Source organism: Malus domestica, chromosome 09 (assembly GCF_042453785.1).
Source record: "Malus domestica chromosome 09, GDT2T_hap1".
NCBI lineage: Eukaryota > Viridiplantae > Streptophyta > Magnoliopsida > Rosales > Rosaceae > Malus > Malus domestica.
Window position 1 is genome coordinate 6,547,166 of NC_091669.1, and position 20,058 is coordinate 6,567,223.

General features: G+C 36.9%; 1 protein-coding gene, 1 long non-coding RNA gene, 5 other non-coding genes and 1 pseudogene across 7 annotated transcripts; all 8 read left to right on the forward strand.

Annotated features, from left to right (window-relative positions):
- The first annotated feature begins 123 nt into the window (after positions 1–123).
- Positions 124–212, forward strand: LOC139188318 (small nucleolar RNA U36a). Its single transcript, XR_011571686.1, has one exon. It is a non-coding gene; the product is annotated as a small nucleolar RNA U36a (small nucleolar RNA).
- A 57-nt stretch (positions 213–269) lies between these two features.
- LOC139188308 (small nucleolar RNA Z223) lies at positions 270–362 on the forward strand. Its single transcript, XR_011571676.1, has one exon. It is a non-coding gene; the product is annotated as a small nucleolar RNA Z223 (small nucleolar RNA).
- Positions 363–420: 58 nt separating this feature from the next.
- Positions 421–534, forward strand: LOC114827205 (small nucleolar RNA Z278). Its single transcript, XR_003776422.2, has one exon. It is a non-coding gene; the product is annotated as a small nucleolar RNA Z278 (small nucleolar RNA).
- A 114-nt stretch (positions 535–648) lies between these two features.
- On the forward strand, positions 649–762 carry LOC139188313 (small nucleolar RNA Z278). The gene has a single exon (XR_011571681.1). It is a non-coding gene; the product is annotated as a small nucleolar RNA Z278 (small nucleolar RNA).
- A 120-nt stretch (positions 763–882) lies between these two features.
- On the forward strand, positions 883–991 carry LOC139188315 (small nucleolar RNA snoR97). The gene has a single exon (XR_011571683.1). It is a non-coding gene; the product is annotated as a small nucleolar RNA snoR97 (small nucleolar RNA).
- A 1,130-nt stretch (positions 992–2,121) lies between these two features.
- Positions 2,122–5,759, forward strand: LOC103438338 (receptor-like serine/threonine-protein kinase SD1-8). Its single transcript, XM_070805429.1, has 7 exons — positions 2,122–3,604; positions 3,711–3,816; positions 3,892–4,057; positions 4,291–4,501; positions 4,667–4,904; positions 4,990–5,140; positions 5,234–5,759. The coding sequence occupies exons 1-7, from the start codon at positions 2,305–2,307 to the stop codon at positions 5,540–5,542; spliced, it is 2,481 nt and encodes an 826-aa protein (XP_070661530.1). The 5' UTR covers positions 2,122–2,304; the 3' UTR covers positions 5,543–5,759.
- Positions 5,760–13,623: 7,864 nt separating this feature from the next.
- On the forward strand, positions 13,624–14,730 carry LOC139188223 (uncharacterized). The gene is made up of 2 exons (XR_011571516.1): positions 13,624–13,819; positions 14,504–14,730. It is a non-coding gene; the product is annotated as an uncharacterized lncRNA (long non-coding RNA).
- A 502-nt stretch (positions 14,731–15,232) lies between these two features.
- On the forward strand, positions 15,233–18,849 carry LOC108174099 (receptor-like serine/threonine-protein kinase SD1-8; annotated as a pseudogene).
- Positions 18,850–20,058: the final 1,209 nt, after the last annotated feature.

The window sequence follows — 20,058 nt, forward strand, 5'->3', positions numbered from 1 at the left end:
AGATCCTATTGTGGTGTCAAACGTGGGGGTTTTTCTCTTCTCATAGTTTTGCCTCTAAAAACGTCCGCTAAATTTTCAGAATTTCGATCTTGTTATGTATTTTGATATTGTTTTATGAAATTTTGGCAATGATTACAAATTATCTGCGCTTCTGAGAGCAATCGATGAAGTAGAATGTGATAATCAATGGTTGAATTTCTTGATATGAGCCATTTAAGCTTTTGATATGCTGATTTTGGTCAGTGATATTTTTGGGTTTTGTTGATTAATGTTGGCGGTGATGACTAAATTTTACAGCTTTACGCCAGTTCTGCTTCAGAAAATTCGTGATTGAGAGAGCTGTTTCATACTCTGAGCCTTCTGTTTATTAATTTGATTTTGTTTTTCTTTATTATTTTGTATTTCTGTGTTCTTTGTGTTGCCGATGACGATTCAATCCGCTTCTTCGAGGTGCAGTGGAATTGAGACCCTGTTTACAGGGAGAACCCCTAAGTGAAACTGCATTCATATGATTTTAATGGATTTAACTGAGGTCTTAATCATAATTACCGTCCCAGTCAAATGTTTTTGTTCAATTGTTTGGTTTTTTGTCTGTCTAAGATTTAGATTAGTTGTTTGTTATGTTGTTAATTGATTGTGATTGTTGTGGCCTGTGATGATTCAATCCGCCTTTTTAGGTGTAGTGGAGCTGAGACCTTGTTTACAAGGAGAACCCCTCGACGAAGCTACATTGCATATGATATTAATGAATTTAACAGAGGTTTTAAATCTTACTTACTGCATCAAAATCCGTTGTTTTTTGTGCTAATTGCTTGTTTTGTTGATTAGGGTTTATTGTTTTGTTAGGATTAAAGAATGTTCTCCATCAACTATACCCTTATCCTTTTCCGATCAGGTGTAGGGTCTGAAATAACTCATAAAGTGGAGTGTTGTCATCAGCTTCATCTTTTGTTACTGGTCAAGACTGAAGTTAAACAACAACACTACAACTAATCACACTAATTTTGTTTCTTTTATTTTTTGATTCATTTTAAATTGTCCTTTTTAACCATAATAGTTCTTGAGATTTGTTTAACTTCTCATTTTAGTTTCTGTGATTTGAAATCAATAGAAATGGTTTCAATTTTAGTTTAGATCAAAATGACAAAATTACCCTTAATATAATAAATAATAGACTAGAATGATTTGATAAAAACATTGGGGGTAATTTGTTATTTTATTCTTATTTTATAGAGATTTTTATGGAATAATTAAAATGATTGTTTGTGAACAAATTCAAGAATCAATTTTATTAATTTCAAATCTTAGAGACCAATTTTATTAATTTCGAATCTTTGTACAATTTTTTGATTGGAAAAAGAGAGTTGTAGAGAGAGAAAATTCTAGAGAGAGAGAGATCACGAGCAAAAGGAATATCTTCAATTGTAACGACGAGTACTATGAGGTTACATTAAGCGAATAAATCTTACGTGACACAATAATGCAATCAACAAAAGTTAAAGTTTTTGCTTTGGAGGGTATTTTTGTAAATTTACGTATTAAAATTAAAAAAAAAATTGTAATATTTAGAGACGGATCGTTATAGTATGGACGGGTTCAGATTATACAATCTTTTGATTGGAATCAAACCAAAAGCAGACTTGTACTTGTAAATGAATGTTGTTGTAAACTTTGGGGTAATGGGAGTTTGAAAACTTTCAACATATCTTTGTTTTTGTGATTAATATTTGTTAGTTGTGGATTGGAAAACATTTTAATATAATTAACGACATTTAAGCTCAAAACCTCTTGAACCGAAGCTCCATCTCTTCCCATAATTTGTAGCGAGCATTAGTGTGGGAATCATAAACTTATGTAAGGTCTCTCTTCCTATCAATGTGGGAATTATTCTCAACAACCTTTCTCACGTGTGGTGAATTTTCGAGCTTAACAAGTGGACAACATAATAGGGTGACGTGGAGCACATGTGGTCGTTTGGCTTCATACGTGGGACAACCAGCTCTGATACCATGAAGAAAGTTAGGGTTTCACCATAAAACCAATTAGCAATATAAGGAATAACCCAAGATCATATAAGCCCATAGCAAAGCATGTCCCTCACTGATGTGGGACAAACTTTTCCTCACATCATCAAATTTCAGCACGTCCCTGCAAGTGTGACCGATTTTGTACAAAGACTTTGTTCATATGTGAAGGGTTGAATAGTTGACTTGCAATGATCACCACAGAAAGGGCAGATAGGTTGAGTTCCAGTAACATGCATACGGTAAATCTTTGCCTGCCTGCTGAATTCTTTGTGCAGCCATGAATACCAAACCAAACTCAAAGTTCTTGTTCTCCGTTACTTTACTATGTGCTTTTCTCGAGTCCCATGTTTCCCTTGCAGCTGACACCATCAGCGAAAACCAATCTCTCTCGGGCGATCAAACCATTGTCTCTGCAGGTGGGATGTTTGAGCTAGGTTTCTTCAAACCAGGTCAGCTTTCAAACTACTATATAGGCATGTGGTACTCCAAGCAAGTGGCATCTGAGATGACCGTTGTTTGGGTAGCAAATAGGGAAATACCGGTATCTGATAGATTTTCTTCGGTCTTGAGCATCTTCGATGGTAATTTAGTACTCGTGAACGAGTCCAAGACCCCGGTTTGGTCAACAAATTTAAACTCCACCACCAATTCTGGTGCTGTACAAGCAGTTCTTTTGGATAGCGGAAACCTTGTCTTGAAAGCGGGCTCTAGTAATAATACATCAGAGCCTTTATGGCAAAGCTTTGACCATCCAACCCATACTTTGCTACAAGGAGGTAAACTTGGATTCAACAAAATTACAAATCATACCCAAATTCTCACTTCATGGAAGAATTTGGAGGATCCTGCACCAGGTTTTTACTCTCTTGAACTAGCTCTGGATGAAAGCAATTCATCTATCTTACTGTGGAATAGGTCTAAACAGTATTGGACCAGCGGATCATGGGATGAAACTTCACATATGTTCAACGCGATTCCTGAAATGAGGCTAAATTATATCTTCAATTATAGTTATGTTACGAATGAGAACGAAAGTTATTTCACATATTCTCCTAAGAATCCTAAAATTGTATCTCGATACTTGCTGTCTGCCTCGGGACAGATTCAGCTACTAAGGATGGAGAATTCCAAGCAGTGGGAATTGTTTTGGTCTCAACCAAGACAGTGTGATGTTTATGCTTCTTGTGGGGCTTTCTCCAGTTGCAAACCCACATCCTTGAACTACTGCAAATGTTTGAAGGGCTTTGAGCCAAACCAGCAGAGTGATTGGGACTTGCAGTTTTATTCTGGTGGATGTTCAAGAAGAACCGGTGTGAAGTGTGGGAATGCTGCGGGAGATGGGTTTCTAGAAGTAAATAGCGGGTCATTCCCTGATAATAGACAATATGAAGGTTTTCTAAGTATCGAAAGTTGTAGATCAGCCTGCTTAAATGAATGCCAGTGCACTGCTTATGGCTATGACAATGGATGTTCAATCTGGCATGGAGATGTCTTGAATCTGCATGAAGTTGAAGCAAATGAAGGTGATGGAAGAACTCTATACATCAGAGCCGCAGCTTCTGACATCAAGGAAAAACGTAATAATAGTAATAATAGAATGATTATTCGTGTCGCAATTAGTGATCATTATTTTGGCGCCATTATCTTTATGTTGTCAACAAAATCTTCTTCTTCTCTTTGCAGGTGTAATTAAGCCGTCCCCTTTGATTGCAATAGTCTCAACAATCACTGGTTTAATTGTTGTCATTTTTGGCTATTTCTTATGGAAGAAAACTACGGGAAAGAAAAGGTACTGCTACCACCGATCTCATCTCTCTCTCTGTCTTTTTCTTTCAAACGTGTTCTAACACTATGACTAAAACAGAGAGCATAAGAAGAACCATAATGAGAGTAAAAGTAAATTTGATGTTGGAGGTGGAAAGGATGATGCAGAACTACCGATCTTCGGTTTACGGGCTATAGTAGCTGCTACAAACAACTTTGCTGAAGCTAATAAACTCGGGGAGGGAGGATTTGGCCCTGTTTACAAGGTGACACTTCCACCATGTGCTTTAAATACAAGTACATTTTTCTTCTCCTGAACACCTTTGTTTATTTCTGACCTAAACAAATATCCAAGGAGAATTAAGGGACAAAAATAAATAGGAGTGTGCAGGAAAAAAAAAAGCTGTGCAAAAATCATTCCCCCTTTCGAAAATATGATTTTTTTTACTTTGAACTTCAAAAAATGTTTTCTCTTGTGCGCTTTTCTTCCTCTGTACAGGGAATTCTGGCTGAAAATCAAGAAGTAGCCATTAAAAGGTTATCAAAAAGGTCAGGCCAAGGACACGAGGAGTTCATGAATGAGTTAAAACTTATTGCCAAGCTCCAACATACCGGTCTCGTTAGGCTCTTGGGTTGCTGTCTTGAAGATGAGGAAATGATATTGATCTACGAGTACATGCCCAATCGGAGCTTAGACAAACTTTTATTTGGTAAATACAAGCTTATGACTTATTAATTCTTTGTTTCTGCAAATTATTTTCCTTGTGTGCAAATGTCATCTACTGCAAGATGCACATTATGCACTGTGTCCAACATTTTATCTAAAATGAAAAGAAAAACACTTGCTCATCTTTCTTCGTGGTTTGTCCAATCAGATGCATCTGAAAAAATTGAACTAAATTGGGGAAGACGTTTTCGAATTATAGAAGGCATTGCTCAAGGAGTACTTTATATCCACAAGTACTCGAGATTGAAAATCATCCACAGGGACCTAAAAGCAAGTAACATATTGTTGGATGGAGACTTGAATCCCAAAATTTCAGACTTTGGAATGGCAAGGATTTTCGGGATAAATCAGATTGAAGCAAATACAAATAGGGTTGTTGGCACATAGTAAGTCTACATATATCTGGCACATGTTTTCATTATAGTAATGTTCTATTGCTTACTTCTCTACACACTGTCAATTCATTCTCAGCGGCTACATGTCACCCGAGTATGCGAGATATGGTCATTTCTCAGAGAAATTAGATGTATTCAGCTTTGGAGTGTTGTTGTTGGAGATTGTAAGCGGAAAGAAGAATACTGCTTTTTACTGCTTTGAACATTCACCAACTCTTGCTGGATGGGTAAGTACTGAAAAATTATTCTAAAACTCATGATCATCCTGTCTTTAAGCCTTCCAAATTCACAAATGACCGTAAATTCAACATTTTAATCAGGCATGGGAGTTGTGGAAAGAAGAAAGAGGAATGGAGGTGATTGATGAATCAATAAGGGAAACATGCCAGCTGGATGAAGCTTTTAGGTGTATCCATGTAGGGTTTTTATGTGTTCAAGAAGCTCCAGCTGATCGACCAACAATGTCTTCGGTAATTCGTATGTTGCAGGGCAATGAATCTACATCTCTTCCACCTTCCAAAGAACCTGCCTTTTCAACACACGGAAATTCCAATCTTGTTCGCTCTTCTGAAATGCCTACCATTTTTTCTCACAACTCAGTCACCATGAGTTTGCCAGAAGGGCGATAGGAGTTGAAAGAGTAGTGACTAGCAAGAGTTGAGAAAATAGTATAGTATATTAGAATAAACACCGCGAACCAGAGCTATTTGTGTGTTTTATGGTTTTTTGCCTATCCAAACTAAACTTACAATAGCAGTAGATTAAATTTATGTTAAGTATTTTTCAGCTGCAAATGCAGGCGTAACCGTACTTCAATATATGGTCCGACCGCATTCCTTGGCACAACCATATTTATATTAGTTTAAAATGGAATGTCACTTGTATCAAAAGAATAAAGATGAGATTTTTTTACACCTTCTAACTTTCAGAAGACAAAAACTAAAAAACAAGGGTATGGAACAAAGGATTTTACATTACTATATCCATAATTGATATCATGGATTTTCCTAGGGTTGGAATGGAAAAGTTGACAATCATCATATAGAATCTACCGAATGGCAAGTTGATCAATTTTTTATCGATGAGGATTTGAACTTGATGCCTCCTTTATTATTAGAAAATATCACTAAACACTTTATGCTCCCGATCATGTTAAACTTTTAAGTTTTTTTTACAAGAGGATTGGGCTGGTGATGATGGGCTTTCCGCCAGAAGAGGGGTTGCTGGCCTGCAAGAATAATTGGATTCGAATCCTCACATTCCCCCCTGTCGAGCTGGAACACCGTTTGGTACGTGAGACGGGACGGGACGGAACGGGACGAGCCGTTCCGTCCCACGTTTGGTGCGTCTAAAAACTGTGGAACGGGTTGTCCCATGGAATGAAATTTGGCTGATTTTTTGTTCCACCTCTTCCCCCTGGAACGACCCGTTCCACATCTGTGGAACACAAATTTATAAACATTTTATGACAAAATTTCTTCTTATCTTTTTCAATATTTACATCATTCGTTCCATCCTGTTCCGTCTCGTCCCATCCCGTCCTATTCCGTTCCGTCCCATCCCGTTTGCGTACCAAACGGTACCTCAATGCACCATGCAGATCAAGTCAATAATCTCTTATATATCTCTTATATATAAAGCCAGCATGCCAATTTGGTGTAATTGGCTTCGACAAAAATATTTGGACCATAATGCCTCTAGGCCAAAAACAAATCAAAACAGCAAAAATGATTCCATAAAATAATCCAAGGGTAATTTTGTAAATTTAGTTTTTAATAAACTAATGCCCTGCCTCTTCTACACTCTTCCAAACCGTTCTTTTCTCAGTTGCATTCATACCTCTTCGACCTATTTTGGGATTAGGTTTCTCTCAAACCCTAATTTTTCTCTCCTTCTGATCTCATCTCTCTGCTCGCGCCGATCAGTCGAACACCGTCCAGGAATGCGTCTCCGAATTCATTAGCTTCGTCACCAGCGAGTAATTTTCACCTCTCTCTCTATCTCTCTTTCTGTCTCTACTGTTATTGACTTTGCTTTTCAATCGGAATTTTTTGTGTTGATTTTGAATTGGGGTTTTTTGGGGTGTCTAGGGCCAGCGATAAGTGCCAGAAGGAGAAGCGAAGGACCATCAAAGGCGACGGTTTGTTGTGGGCGATGGCCACGTTAGGGCTTGAGGACTATATCGAGCCCCTCAGGATTTACTTAGCTAGGTACATTGAGGTATTATTCTTTAACTTTTGCCTTTTATTCCTCCTTTTCCTTTTACTTTCAATTCAGTTTACATTTTAGCATTTTTCAAATGGAAATTTACAGTTTGGTTGTACCATTTTCTGGGGTTTTTTTTTTTAACTTTCCGTTTTTAATTTATTCAATGGTGTTTTCCTTATCAGTTCAATCTAACACTATCGTCAAATCTCTTTCTGAACGCTGCTACAGATGCTTGATTTCTTCAAGTCGGCAACGATTGCAGAGGTAAGCTCTCTGATGAAATCATCTACTTTACACTTTATTTCTTTTTACATATGGCTAAATTTTTTTTTCATGGATTTATGTATTTGTTTCCTGTGAATTCGAATTCAAATTTGATGAATTTTTATTTGCGTGTTTGTGTTGCTTCTGTTCTTTAGCTACAAGCAAATTATCTGCATATAATTAGTATTTAGGATCTAATTTTTTTGGCTTTTCAGGAGCAGCGGCAGGAGGTACCTTTTCTTTTTTCTAATTTTTATCCAAGATATGAAAATATTGTATGAATGTTATGTACGATTATCACCAAATGTATATATCTTTCTTGGAATTCTTGAGAAAATCCAAGCTGAATTCCATTCTGATTGAAAGAAATTTAATACCACAAAGCTTGGCTCCCGTTCTGATTTGAAGAAATTCTTTTCTTGGATTAAACTACTAGATTAATTGTATTTTGTGGGTTTAATTAGGGATGTTTTTAGGGTCTTTTTTTAAGAATATATTGAATCAGTTTATTTATTATTTACATTATTCCATTGTGAATGTTTGAAGGTGATCTGAATTCACCTGTTGTGATCACAGTTTGTGATTTTGCACTCCCTGATGGCATGTCACTACTCGAAGCTAGAGAGACTTCTTCAGCCCTTGGTTAGTTAAAGCCTACATTAGAGTGAATATCATGGATTCTCGTATTTAGTAATAACTTGATTTATGCAACCCTCAAGTTTATTTAGCCAATATAAATTGAACTTTTTCCTGCTTTAATTTAGGGGCAGTTGCTATTTCATCCCACAGATGGAGACGCTATTGATATTGAGTAATCTTCGAAGAAAGTCACCTCTTCAGAGAAGTAATCTGGTAGCATTTGTTAAGCAATTTCCAAGGTACGGACTTCACCAATCCCAGGTTTTAGTTTGTTTCTAATTTATTGAGTTTTTAGGGGCATATTCTGTAATTAAAGGGGAATCAGGGGTCCAATTTGGTTTCGAAATCTTGAATCTGATCAAATGAAAGAATCAAAATTCAATTCAAAGATAATATGCCACCAATCATAGGACTCTGACTTCCAACTCTGCTGCTGCACTGAAGCATCATACTTTTCTTCATACGTTGGAAACATATGCTTTTTTTGTTTGTTTTTTTTTTTACTGATATTAGTAGCTTTTTAGGTAGCCGACCCCACTTAGTGGGAAAAGGCTTTGTTGTTGTTGTTGTTATTAGTAGCTTTTTAGGGTTTAACTATTGGATTTCACAGATTCATTATAGACACATTAAATAGTTACATTTTTAATTCGTATTTCATAACTTGGTTGCTTGATTCTAATGTTGATTCGTTACAACAGAAGTGAACTTATTCTACTTTAAGCATGGAATTTTTTCTTTTGTTTTTATTGTTGTTGCCTTGATTGTGGTTATCTGATTGATTAATACTCCATGATATATTGAGCAATATCGTGCGGCTCAAGAATTTCGTATGTGTTTACGCGTATTTTTGTACTCTGAATAATTCTAATCAAATTCCATTGCTCCTAAGCTAAGGTCAGAATTTGTAGCATATACTTACCAATTATCCAAAGCTGGATATTAAGGTCTTTAAGATTAATCTCTCTTTGTATGTGTAGCATCTGCTTGGAAAAGGTTTCAACTTTATTTTTTATTTGTTAGATGATCAATTGATGTATTTTATGAAAGTTGATCTGCAAGATGTAAAGATGATTTCTTTGTTTATGTATACTGTTTAATTATATCAATGGAAATTGGTGCTGCTCATCCCCACAAACATTTTGTACATGTGTGGCATTAATATATTTTGTTTTTTGATTGAATTTGTTTTCATTCAATGGGGTTAGTGAGCTAAACAGCAAGTCGCTTTTTAATCGTGTTTAAATTGAAGTCCTAATTTCGTTGGTTTGTTCATAATTAGTGTGTTATGTTGTTTTCCTGTGTGTTTTATGTGTTTGTTAATTTATGGGAGTCTTCACAAGAAATGTTATGTACAAAAATATTTTGCTTCCATCAAAATGTGTGATAAGGTTACATTCATTCTTTTAATGTTTAATTGACTTTTCAAATCCACGTAGATAAATACATTTAAATTGTATAAGTCGAGCATAGAATGCTGTAATTATAAAAGGGCCATCCACACGCGCGTGAGCGTGTGCAGGGAGGCTAGTCTATATATAAAGCCAGCAGCGGGATGAACAGTATTTGGTGTCATTGTCTTTGACAAAAATTCTACATCAAATAATCCAGGGACATTTTCGTCATGTAAACAGTATTTAATTATAATTTGGGGTTAATGTCTGTTAGGATCATTGGAATACCCTCGAGGTCAATTGGGTTACCCTCCTTTTCTTCTGCTTCATTTCCTTTGCTCCGTTTGTATCGGCCTCCTCTGCCTCTGTTTCTTCTGGTTCCGCTGCTGATGCTGCTTCTTCTTCATCTGCTGCATGCAGATATTCTTCTCCTCCTTAATTCATCCACTCGAAAAACTTCATTTCATCATAAACTTTTTCATACGGCAACGAAATCGCACAAGGTCGGAGCCTATAGATTCGTATCCGAATTTTCTTCCATCTGATATGATACCCACACCTCAAAATCAACTGTGCTCAAAGATGGAGACTAGAACCGTGACGGTTTTTTGGCGGAGTTTTGCTGATTCCGCCCAATCCCGCATGAATTTGGTCTCGGCCCAAGAGAGAAAGTTGATCACTCTCCTGACGATCTTTCTACCTATACTTGAGTTTGTTGAGTGAATTGATTTTTTTTTTAAGTTTTTGGTTTGTGGGTTTTTAATTTTTTTTTTTTTGTGCAGGTAAAGGAAGAACCCAGAAGAAATATGTTCACTAAGGGTGCGTTTGGTACGTGGGACGGGACGGGACGGAACGGGACGAGGTGTTCCGTCCCGCGTTTGGTGCGCCAAAAATGGGTGGAACGGGCTGTTCCACGGGACAGATTTTGGGTGTTTTTGCGTCCCACCTGCCCCCCTGGAACGAGTTTGTTCCACGTTTGTGGAACACAATGTTTTACCATTTTAAGACAAATATACCCCATGTCTTTTTCAAAAATTACACCTTCGTTCCGTCCCGTCCCGTTCCGTCCCGTCCCATTCCGTCCCGTCTGCGTACCAAACGCACCCTAAAGGACTTAATAGGAGCGCCCTTAATTGGGTTAGAGAGGTTTGTGAAGAAAATTCATTACCCTCTTTCTTTTTTCGAATTAAAAAAAATATAAAGTAGGGTTTAATTTTTACTGTTGTTTGATTAGTCCTCAGCAGTATTCGTGGTATTTTAGTTTTCTGGTGCAAGTCAAATGGATCAAGGTTTGTTCCCTTTCACTAATTTCGTTTCAACTTCTGTTGAATCTAGATCATCAGCTTAATTTCAAGGATTAATTACTCAAAATTTGATGAAACCCTAATTGCAGCTGTGCTATATTTCATCGTTAAATGTTTATCCAATCTCTGTGTGGTGCATATATATTTAATTTTTTTATTTTATTTCTCTCTTCTCCTTTGTAATTTTGGTAGGGTTTAGGGTTTAGATTGTTTGGTTAAAGATTGGATCTTTTTACACTGCTTCTCTCTCTGTGTCGATCGTCTGTCGTGTGAAGAGTTTCTTTTTCTGGCTGATTGCACTGTTTCAGATGGTTTCTCTGTTTTTTTTTTCTTTGAATGGGAAGAAAATTTGCAGATCGATGGCAAAGAAGTATAGGCTAAAGTTGCCTGATGTTCTTACCAACCGCAAGTCAGTATCCCCTGAAAACGATGCTCTGGCTTTTTTACAAATTAAGCATGTATGCAAATTGGGAGTGGTTGTCCTGCGATACTGGTAGTTTGAAAGAGCACTGTTTAACCTTCCCATCCATCTCAAACCACACATTCCTTGAGAGTCGACGGGTAAGAAAGCGAACTATTTTGTATTGTGACGAGTCTTAGATTAGGGAATTTACCTCATTATCCATTAGAAAATATGTAGTCTGAAATGGAAAAAGCATAAGATGGTTGCGGTACAACATTTTTCACGTGGCATTCTGTTTAAAGATTCCAAAAGAACTGGAACCAAACATATTCGTTCGGAAATCAAAGTCTCATTTGTTAGTTGGTCATTGCTCTCACATCTTCGATCTTCATCTGTAATTAAACTCAACCGCATGTCCTAATTATTTGTGCAATCCGTGTATTCATCACCTAGCTATTTTCCAATGCTTGGTTTGTGTTATATTTCTCTTACAATGCTACAATGCATCATATTTCGTGTCCTAATTAGTATGCATCTTTTAAAAAACCGAATCCATACCGTTTTGTACCAAAACAAAACCAATTCTGAAAAGTTTGGTACAACTTCTGCACGCCCTTGCATACTGATCTGAACCCTACCAAATTGTAATTTGGTTCGGGGTTAGACAGAGTAATGGTTGATGAAGGAAGGAGAATTACACGGTCACGAAAGAGTTTTCACAAGAAATGTTGTGTACAAAGATATTTTGCTTCTATCAAATATATAATAAGGTTACATTGATTTTATTAATGTATAATTCACTTTTCAAATCTACATAGATAAATACATTTAAATTGTATAAGTTGTGCGTAAAACAATGTCATTATAAAAGAGTCTTCTCCATGTGCGTGAGCGCGTTCAAGGAGACTAGTAAATCAATTAAACTAACTGTTAGTGAATATAAATAGACAGTGAATATCGCTTCGATCTAGAAAATTGAGGGACCTAGGATAGTTTCACTTACAAGCTACAGCTGCAAAATAAACCAACATAGCAGTATGGATCAACAAACGAATGCACCACTCTAACGGCGTCAATAACATAAATTTGAGTCGGATTGCCACCAATGTAATGTAAGAGTCAGTTTGGTTACAATTAGCACCAGTAAGGACATCAGTTTGATGTCGAATAAAGCTTCCTGCCAGTTTCGGCATTATTGTTCTCCACAACCCTGAAACCCATGGTTGTGTTGATTCTTTATCGGGACTAGCTTTTGTGTTTTCAGCTAAAGCAGAAAGAAAAAGAATCGAGACCAAAGGGGAAATAAAATGAAAACTGTTTGGCATTCCTAATATGATTGTTGATTCTCTTACAAGTTTTCTCGATTGGCTTTGGGCAACGTGTAAACTCATATTCCCTCTCTTTTCTTTTGTTCTTCAGTCATCAAACATTCATATCGATTCACAATAAGAATGGTCCAACCACTAATAACAATTTAGTTTAGTGATATTTTGTCTTTGTAATTCTAGAAGTCGAGTTCTTGTCTCATGGGTTAAATCGCTAAATAAGAATGTTGTCGATAAGGTTGGTAACATTGTTTCTTGTTACTTTTTTTCTACCTGATTTGGTTTCCCTTATATTTTGGATCCCTACAATTGTGAAGTTACCCATTTTGATGCAAAATGGGGGCAGGGTACTTATGCTTTTTGTTTTGGAGAGATAGTCTCATCTTATCCAACTCATGTGTCAATCTTTTATTGAATATAAGATTTAGTTTTTAAAAGCGTAAACAACGTTCATTGGGTGAGTGACGTCACTAAAACTCTGCACACAATGCAAAAGAGACCCTCTGGTTAGTTTGACAAGTAATTCCTGTTCAGTCAAAAGAGATAAATAATGTGGCTTAGTAAGCATTGGATAGATCATGCTTGTGAGAGTAGTAGGAGGTCTTGTTCGTTGCTCATTGACCATTACTTGCTTTATTCCTTGATTTTTAAAAAATTATTGCCTGGGACATGAACATCAGGTTAATTATTGCATATGTCAGTATTGTGTTAACTTTGATGAAATTACATCTATATGTGCGGTAGGAATCAAATTGATCAACATTATACATTATACGAGGTATGACGATAATTGATAACGCCACGTAATACTCTAGCTACAAATATTAAAACATTTCCCTAATATCACGCCGTTCCTCACGTTTTGCATCCACGCACAAGCAAATGTGAAAGACGTCATCGATTGATTTCAAACGTAAATGATGAAACTGATGACCCAAGGATAAACTGCAAAATAATTGGATCGCATCACACATTGGCAATACTATATAGTACGTCACGTGTCGGAAAAGTCAGTTGTTGGAAGCAGCCTACCAACAGGCTACATGTAACCACGTTACTGTCTGAGGGAGAGGAGTGGGACCAACTCAGTTTCCTCATCGAGCAAAATAACTGAAGTTAACAAGTGTCACGCGTCCGTTAGATAATGACTTATTTTATTTTATTTTTGTTAATTAATGAAAAATACAGTTGCTCCGCAACTCACTCTCTTCTCTTGTTGAGTGATTTGAGGACCAGTCTCTTCTCACTTGATCAGCCTCTGAATTCTGGTCAACCCCCAAATGACGATCTTGTCCTTCTTCACCAGAGCACAAGAGCTTTCAATGGCTGCCCACCCTGTTGCCTCCAAGCTTCTGGTGCTCTGTACTATCAGGTTCTCAGTTTTCTTGTTTACCATGTTATTTTCTTTTCGATCTGTTTGGCTTCTGAGAAAAATGCATGACAAGAAAATGAGTTGGGTTGAAATATTTTCTATCATAGCGTATAAAGACACATTCTTTTTTAGTTTTGGTTGTATTTCAACGAAGCATCATTTTTTTCCTAGTTCAGGCAAAATGTCATAGCTCATAAGCTCTGAATCTAAATTTTTCTTTGAATCTCAGTTTTCTAAGCCAACAGACGCTAGACTTTGTTTGGTTACTGAGAAAAATAGGCTGCAAATGTTTGTTTTGGAGTCCTAGCTATGCTGACTTTATTTAATTAGAGAAAATAGACTCCAAAATGTATGCTCAGTAGCCTACAGGCCCCACCCCGTTTCCACTGAGAACCCTAGAAATTTATATAGTGAATAATTTCTAAAATCTACAGGCCCCATCCCGTCTCCACCGAGTGCCCTAGAAAATTGAACCTTTCCTCTCCCCAGCTGTTTTTGGCTTCGTATGTGGATTATTTTTCCCTATGATTATGGCTTTCGAATTCAATCAAATTAGCTATCTTCTGTTCCCAGCGCATTTCGCGGCCGAGCTGGAATTAAAGAAATCGGCAGGCAAACGCAAAGCCCTGCTAATCAATTTGTTGTTGGAGGATTTAGATTGTGTACTGATTAATTTGTTTGCAGGAGGATCAATTGGTACAAACAAGGATCGAAACAAGAGGATGTTTGGTGGAGAAAATGGCATGCGAAAATCATTACCTTCGATTAATCATGTCTTGATGGGTTCAGATTGTACAAATTTTTTTATTGGAATTCAGGCCAAAAACGGACGTCTACTTGTCTATGAATGTTGTAAACTTTGTTGTAATCGGAATTTGAAAATTTTAACATATTTTTGTTTTTGTGATCAATTTTTGTTAGTTAAACTTGTATGGATCGGAAAAGATTATGATAATTATCAACATTTAAGCTCAAAGCGTCACTAACACATGAACCAAAATTTGTATTAGAGTAATGCTAGAAATACCATATTTCTAAACCAAATTTTGTAACCAAATGATGTGAATGTTGATGATTGGATTTTTACTTGAATGTTTTTAATGTGCTTATTTCCTATTTGTTCCACATTATTTAATTTAAACAATTTGGTTTAGAAATTTGGTCGTCCTAGCATTACCAGTTGCAATAAGCATGAGTGCTTAGTACGGTACATTAGCTTGAAGTTGAAGCAATCTAACTCGAACATGTTCTAAACCTAACTCATACCTCCATCTCTTCTCGGGTTTTGGATATGTGATGCCTCCAGGGTTTACACATTGTAGACTATAGAGTATTGATGAATTTGAACAGAACCGTAACCGTAGAGTATTGATGAATTTGAATAGAACCGCAATACTATCAGAAGCTTTGACAGAGGGAGGCCAATGTTCATGCCCTTTCCCATGCATTTAAGTTTCCAAAGACTTTGTTCATTTTCCAGCTAATGAACCGTATGTGAAGGGTTGAATAGTTGACTTAGTTGATTTGCAATGATCATCACAAAAAGGGCATATAGGTTAAGTTCCAGTAACATGCATACGGTAAATCTTTGCCTGCCTGCTGAATTCTTTGTGCAGCCATGAATACCAAACCAAACTCAAAGTTCGTGTTCTCCGTTATTTTATTATGTGCATTTCTCGAGTACCATGTTTACCTAGCAGCTGCCACGATCAGCGAAAACCATTCTCTCTCGGGCAATCAAACCATTGTCTCCCCAGGTAGGATTTTTGAGCTCGGTTTCTTCAAACCAGGTAAACTTTCAAACTTCTACATAGGCATGTGGTACACCGACCGAGTAGTATCCGAGAGGACCATTGTTTGGGTGGCAAACAGGGAAAACCCAGTTTCCGATATATTTTCTTCAGTTCTAATGATTTCAGATGGTAATTTAGTCCTGCTTAACTAGTCCAAAGCGATTGTTTGGTCAACGAATTTAACCTCCTCCTCCTCCGCCACTGCATGTCTTTTGGATACCGGAAACCTGGTCTTGAGAGCCGAGTCTAGTAATAGTTCAGAGCCGTTATGGCAGAGCTTTGATCATCCAACGCATACTTGGCTGCCAGGAGGTAGAATTAGGTTTAACACTGTTACCAAACAAACCCAAATTCTTACTTCATGGAAGAGTTCGGAGGATCCTGCACCAGGTCTTTTCTCGCTCGAGTTAGACCCGAACGGAAGCAGTGCGTTTTTCATAATGTGGAATAGGTCTAGGCAGAATTGGACTAGTGGATCATGGGATGCAAAATTAAGGGTTTTCCGCTTGGTAAGTACGGGGCTCAATAAAAAAATATACAACCTCAGCTATGTTACCAACGCAACCGAAGGTTATTTCACCCATTCTGTTTATGATCCTAGGAGAATATCTCGATTCGTGTTGCTTACTTCGGGCCAGATTCAACAGCTGACATGGATTGAGAATTCCACGCAATGGAATTTGGTTTGGTCTCAACCGAGAAAGCAATGTGAAGTTTATGATTTGTGTGGGGCCTTCGGAAGTTGCAATGAGGAAGGTCCCCTCGCCTGTAATTGCTTGAAAGGTTTTGAGCCGAAGGTGATGAGAGATTGGGATTTAAAGGACTACTCTGGTGGGTGTTCGAGAAAAACCGATCTGCATTGTGGAAATGCTACTACTGCGAGCAGAAAGCCAGACCGGTTTCTTGAACTTCCTAGCATGTCATTGCCTAAAAATAATTACACTATGGAGGTTGGGAGTATTGCGGAATGTGAACCGTTCTGCCTTAGAAGCTGTTCTTGCACTGCTTTTGCTTATGACAGCAGCGGATGTTCGATTTGGAACGGAGAACTCTTGGATTTGCAACAACCAACATCAAGTGACAAACAAGGAAGAACTTTATACCTCAGACTTGCAGCTTCTGAGTTTGAGAGTTCTCAAAGTAACAAGGGATTGAATGTTGGTGTTGTGATTGCAATTGTCTCAATAATCACAGGTTTGCTGGTTGTCATTTTTGGCTATTACTTACGGAAGAAAACATTGGAAAAGAAAAGAGAGCATAGGAAAAGAAATGGTGAAAAGAACGATGCAGAACTGCCTATCTTTGGTTTAAGGGCTATAATAGCTGCTACAAACAATTTCGCCGAAGCTAATAAACTCGGAGAGGGAGGATTTGGCCCTGTCTACAAGGTGACACTTCCATTGTGTACTCTAAATACTATTATATTTTTCTTCTCATACACCCTTGTTTATTTATAATTTTTGAATCGAATAATTCCAAAAAGACGAATCACGGGACAAATTACACATAGATGTGAGAAGAAAAAAGGGTGTTCAAAAATAATTTTATCCTTTAAAAATTACGACCGTTCCTTTTTGCTTTTACAAACTTTTCTCTTGTGCACTTTTCTTCCTCTGTACAGGGAATTTTGGGTGAAAATCAAGAAGTAGCCATAAAAAGGTTATCAAAAAAGTCAGGCCAAGGACAACAGGAGTTCATGAATGAGTTAAAACTTATTGCTAAGCTCCAACATACCAATCTCGTTAGGCTATTGGGTTGCTGTCTTGAAGACGAGGAAATGATATTGATCTACGAGTACATGCCCAATCGGAGTTTGGACAAACTTTTGTTTGGTATGTGTACTTATATATATGCATGATAATGACGTATTGATTCTTTGTTTCTGCAAATTGTTTTCCTTGTGTTTAAATGCCGTGTACTGCAAGATCAAATGCACCGTGTCCAACTTTTGATCTAAAAGGAAATTAAAGAAAAACACTTGCTCATCTTTCTTCATGGTTTTTCCAATCATCAGATGCATCTGAAAAAGGAGAACTAGATTGGGGAAGACGTTTTCAAATTATAGACGGCATTGCTCAAGGAGTACTTTATATCCACAAGTACTCGAGATTGAAAATCATCCACAGGGACCTAAAAGCAAGTAACATACTGTTGGATGGAACCTTGAACCCCAAAATTTCAAACTTTGGAATGGCAAGAATTTTCGGGATGAATTAGACTGAAGCAAATACAAATAGGGTTGTTGGCACATAGTAAGTCTACATATATCTCGCACACGTTTTCATTCAAGTAATGTTCTATTGCTTACTTCTATACATACTGTCTATTCATGTGCAGCGGTTACATGTTACCCGAATATGCGAGATATGGTCATTTCTCTGAGAAATTAGATGTATTTAGCTTTGGAGTGTTGTTATTGGAGATTGTAAGCGGAAAGAAGAATGCTGATTTTTATCGCTTTGAACATTCATCGACTCTTGCTGGATGGGTAAGCACTGAAAAATTACTCTAACTCATTATCATTATGTTTTTAAGCCTTCCATATTCGCAAATGACCGTAAGTTCAACATTTTTATTAGGCATGGGAGATATGGAAAGACGGAAGAGGAACGAAGGTGATTGATGAATCAGTAAGGGAAACATGCCTGCTTGATGAAGCTTTGAAGTGCATCCATGTAGGGTTTTTGTGTGTTCAAGAAGCTCCAGCTGATCAACCAACAATGTCTTCAATAATTCGTATGCTGCAGGGCAATGAATCTACATCTCTTCCATCTTCCAAAGAACCTGCCTTTTCAACACACAGAAATTCCAGTCATGTTCACTCTTCTGAAACGCCTACCATTTTTTCCCAAAACACAGTCACCATGAGTTTGCCAGAAGGTCGATAGGCATTGGAAGAGCAATGACTGGCAAGCAGTTTAGAAAATAGTATAGTATATTAGAATAAACACCCCGACGACTAGCAATTTTATACAAATACTTCAAGGGTTCAATTACACATTACCCAAGCTGTTTGTGCGTTGTATGGTTTTTGCCCTTCCAAACTAAACCTATAATAGCAGCAGATTAAATTTATGTTATGTATTTTTCAAGTGCAAATGTGCGTGTAACCATACTTCAAGATATGTTCCCGCCACACCCCTTCTATCAAAAGGGAAATAAAATAGAATGTCGTTTGTATTAGTTTAAAATAGAATGTCGCTTGTATCAAAGGAATAAAGAGGAGATTTTTTTTTACATCTAACTTTCAGAAGATAAAAACTAAAAACAAAATTGGTCTAGAACAAAGGATTTAACATTAGTATATCCATAATTGACAACACGGATTTTCCTAGAGTTGGAATAGAAAGTTTGGCAACTAGAACTACAAGGAAACTATGTGCCCGATCAATTTTTTATCAACAACGATTCGAACTTGAGTTTCCCTCATGTTTGTTTTCTTTTGTGAGAATAAAGCATTGACGTGAAAAACGAAAGGGGAAATAAAAAGAAAACTGTTTGGCATTCCTAATTTGATTGTTGATTCTCTTACAAATTTTCTAGATTGGCTTTGAGCAACTTGTAAACTCATATTCTTTTTCTCTTCTTTTGTTCTTTCAGTCATCAAATATTCGTATCGATTCACGATATGAATAGCTCAACTGCTAGTAACAATTTAGTTTTTATAATTCTAAAATTCAAGTTCTTATCTCATGGCTTAAATCGCTAAGTAAGAATGTTGTAGGTAAGGCAGGTAGCATCGTTTCATGTTAACTTTTTTTCTGCCTTATTTGGTTTCCCTTGTATATGGGGTCCCTACAATTGTGAAGTTTACCCATTTTGATGTAAAATGGAGGCAGGGTACTTATGTTTGTTGTTTTGGAGAGATAGCCTTATCTTATCCAACTAAATGTATCACGTGCCGATTTTTATTGAATATAGGTTTTACTTTTTAAAATCGCAAACAGCATTCATTGGTAGGTAACGCTACTAAACCTACGCACCCAATGCAAAAGAGAACATCTTGTTGTTTTGGTAGGTAGTTCTTGTTTCAATCCAAAGAGAGAAGATAAGGTGGCTTAGTAAGCGTTGGATAGATCATGATTGTGGCAATGGTAGGTGGTCTTGTTCATTGCCCATTGGCCATTGCTTGCTTTATTCCCTAATTTTTTAAAATTATTGTGTGGGACAGGATCATCAGATTAATTGTTGTGTGTCAGTGTTTTGTCATTTTTTTATAACATTACATGTATAAGTACGATAGGAATTGAATTTTTGAACATCATGCGTAATATAGAGCAATGACGATAATTGATAACACTACGTAATACTTAAACTATTAAAATTAAAAGGACAATGATTGTCTGCACTTTCACTTCCGGTGTCTTTCTGTTTGTGTAGTCACAGTTGAACCACGTCAACATTTTATATTACTATTCATTTTTGTCTTATTATTTCTATAAAAAA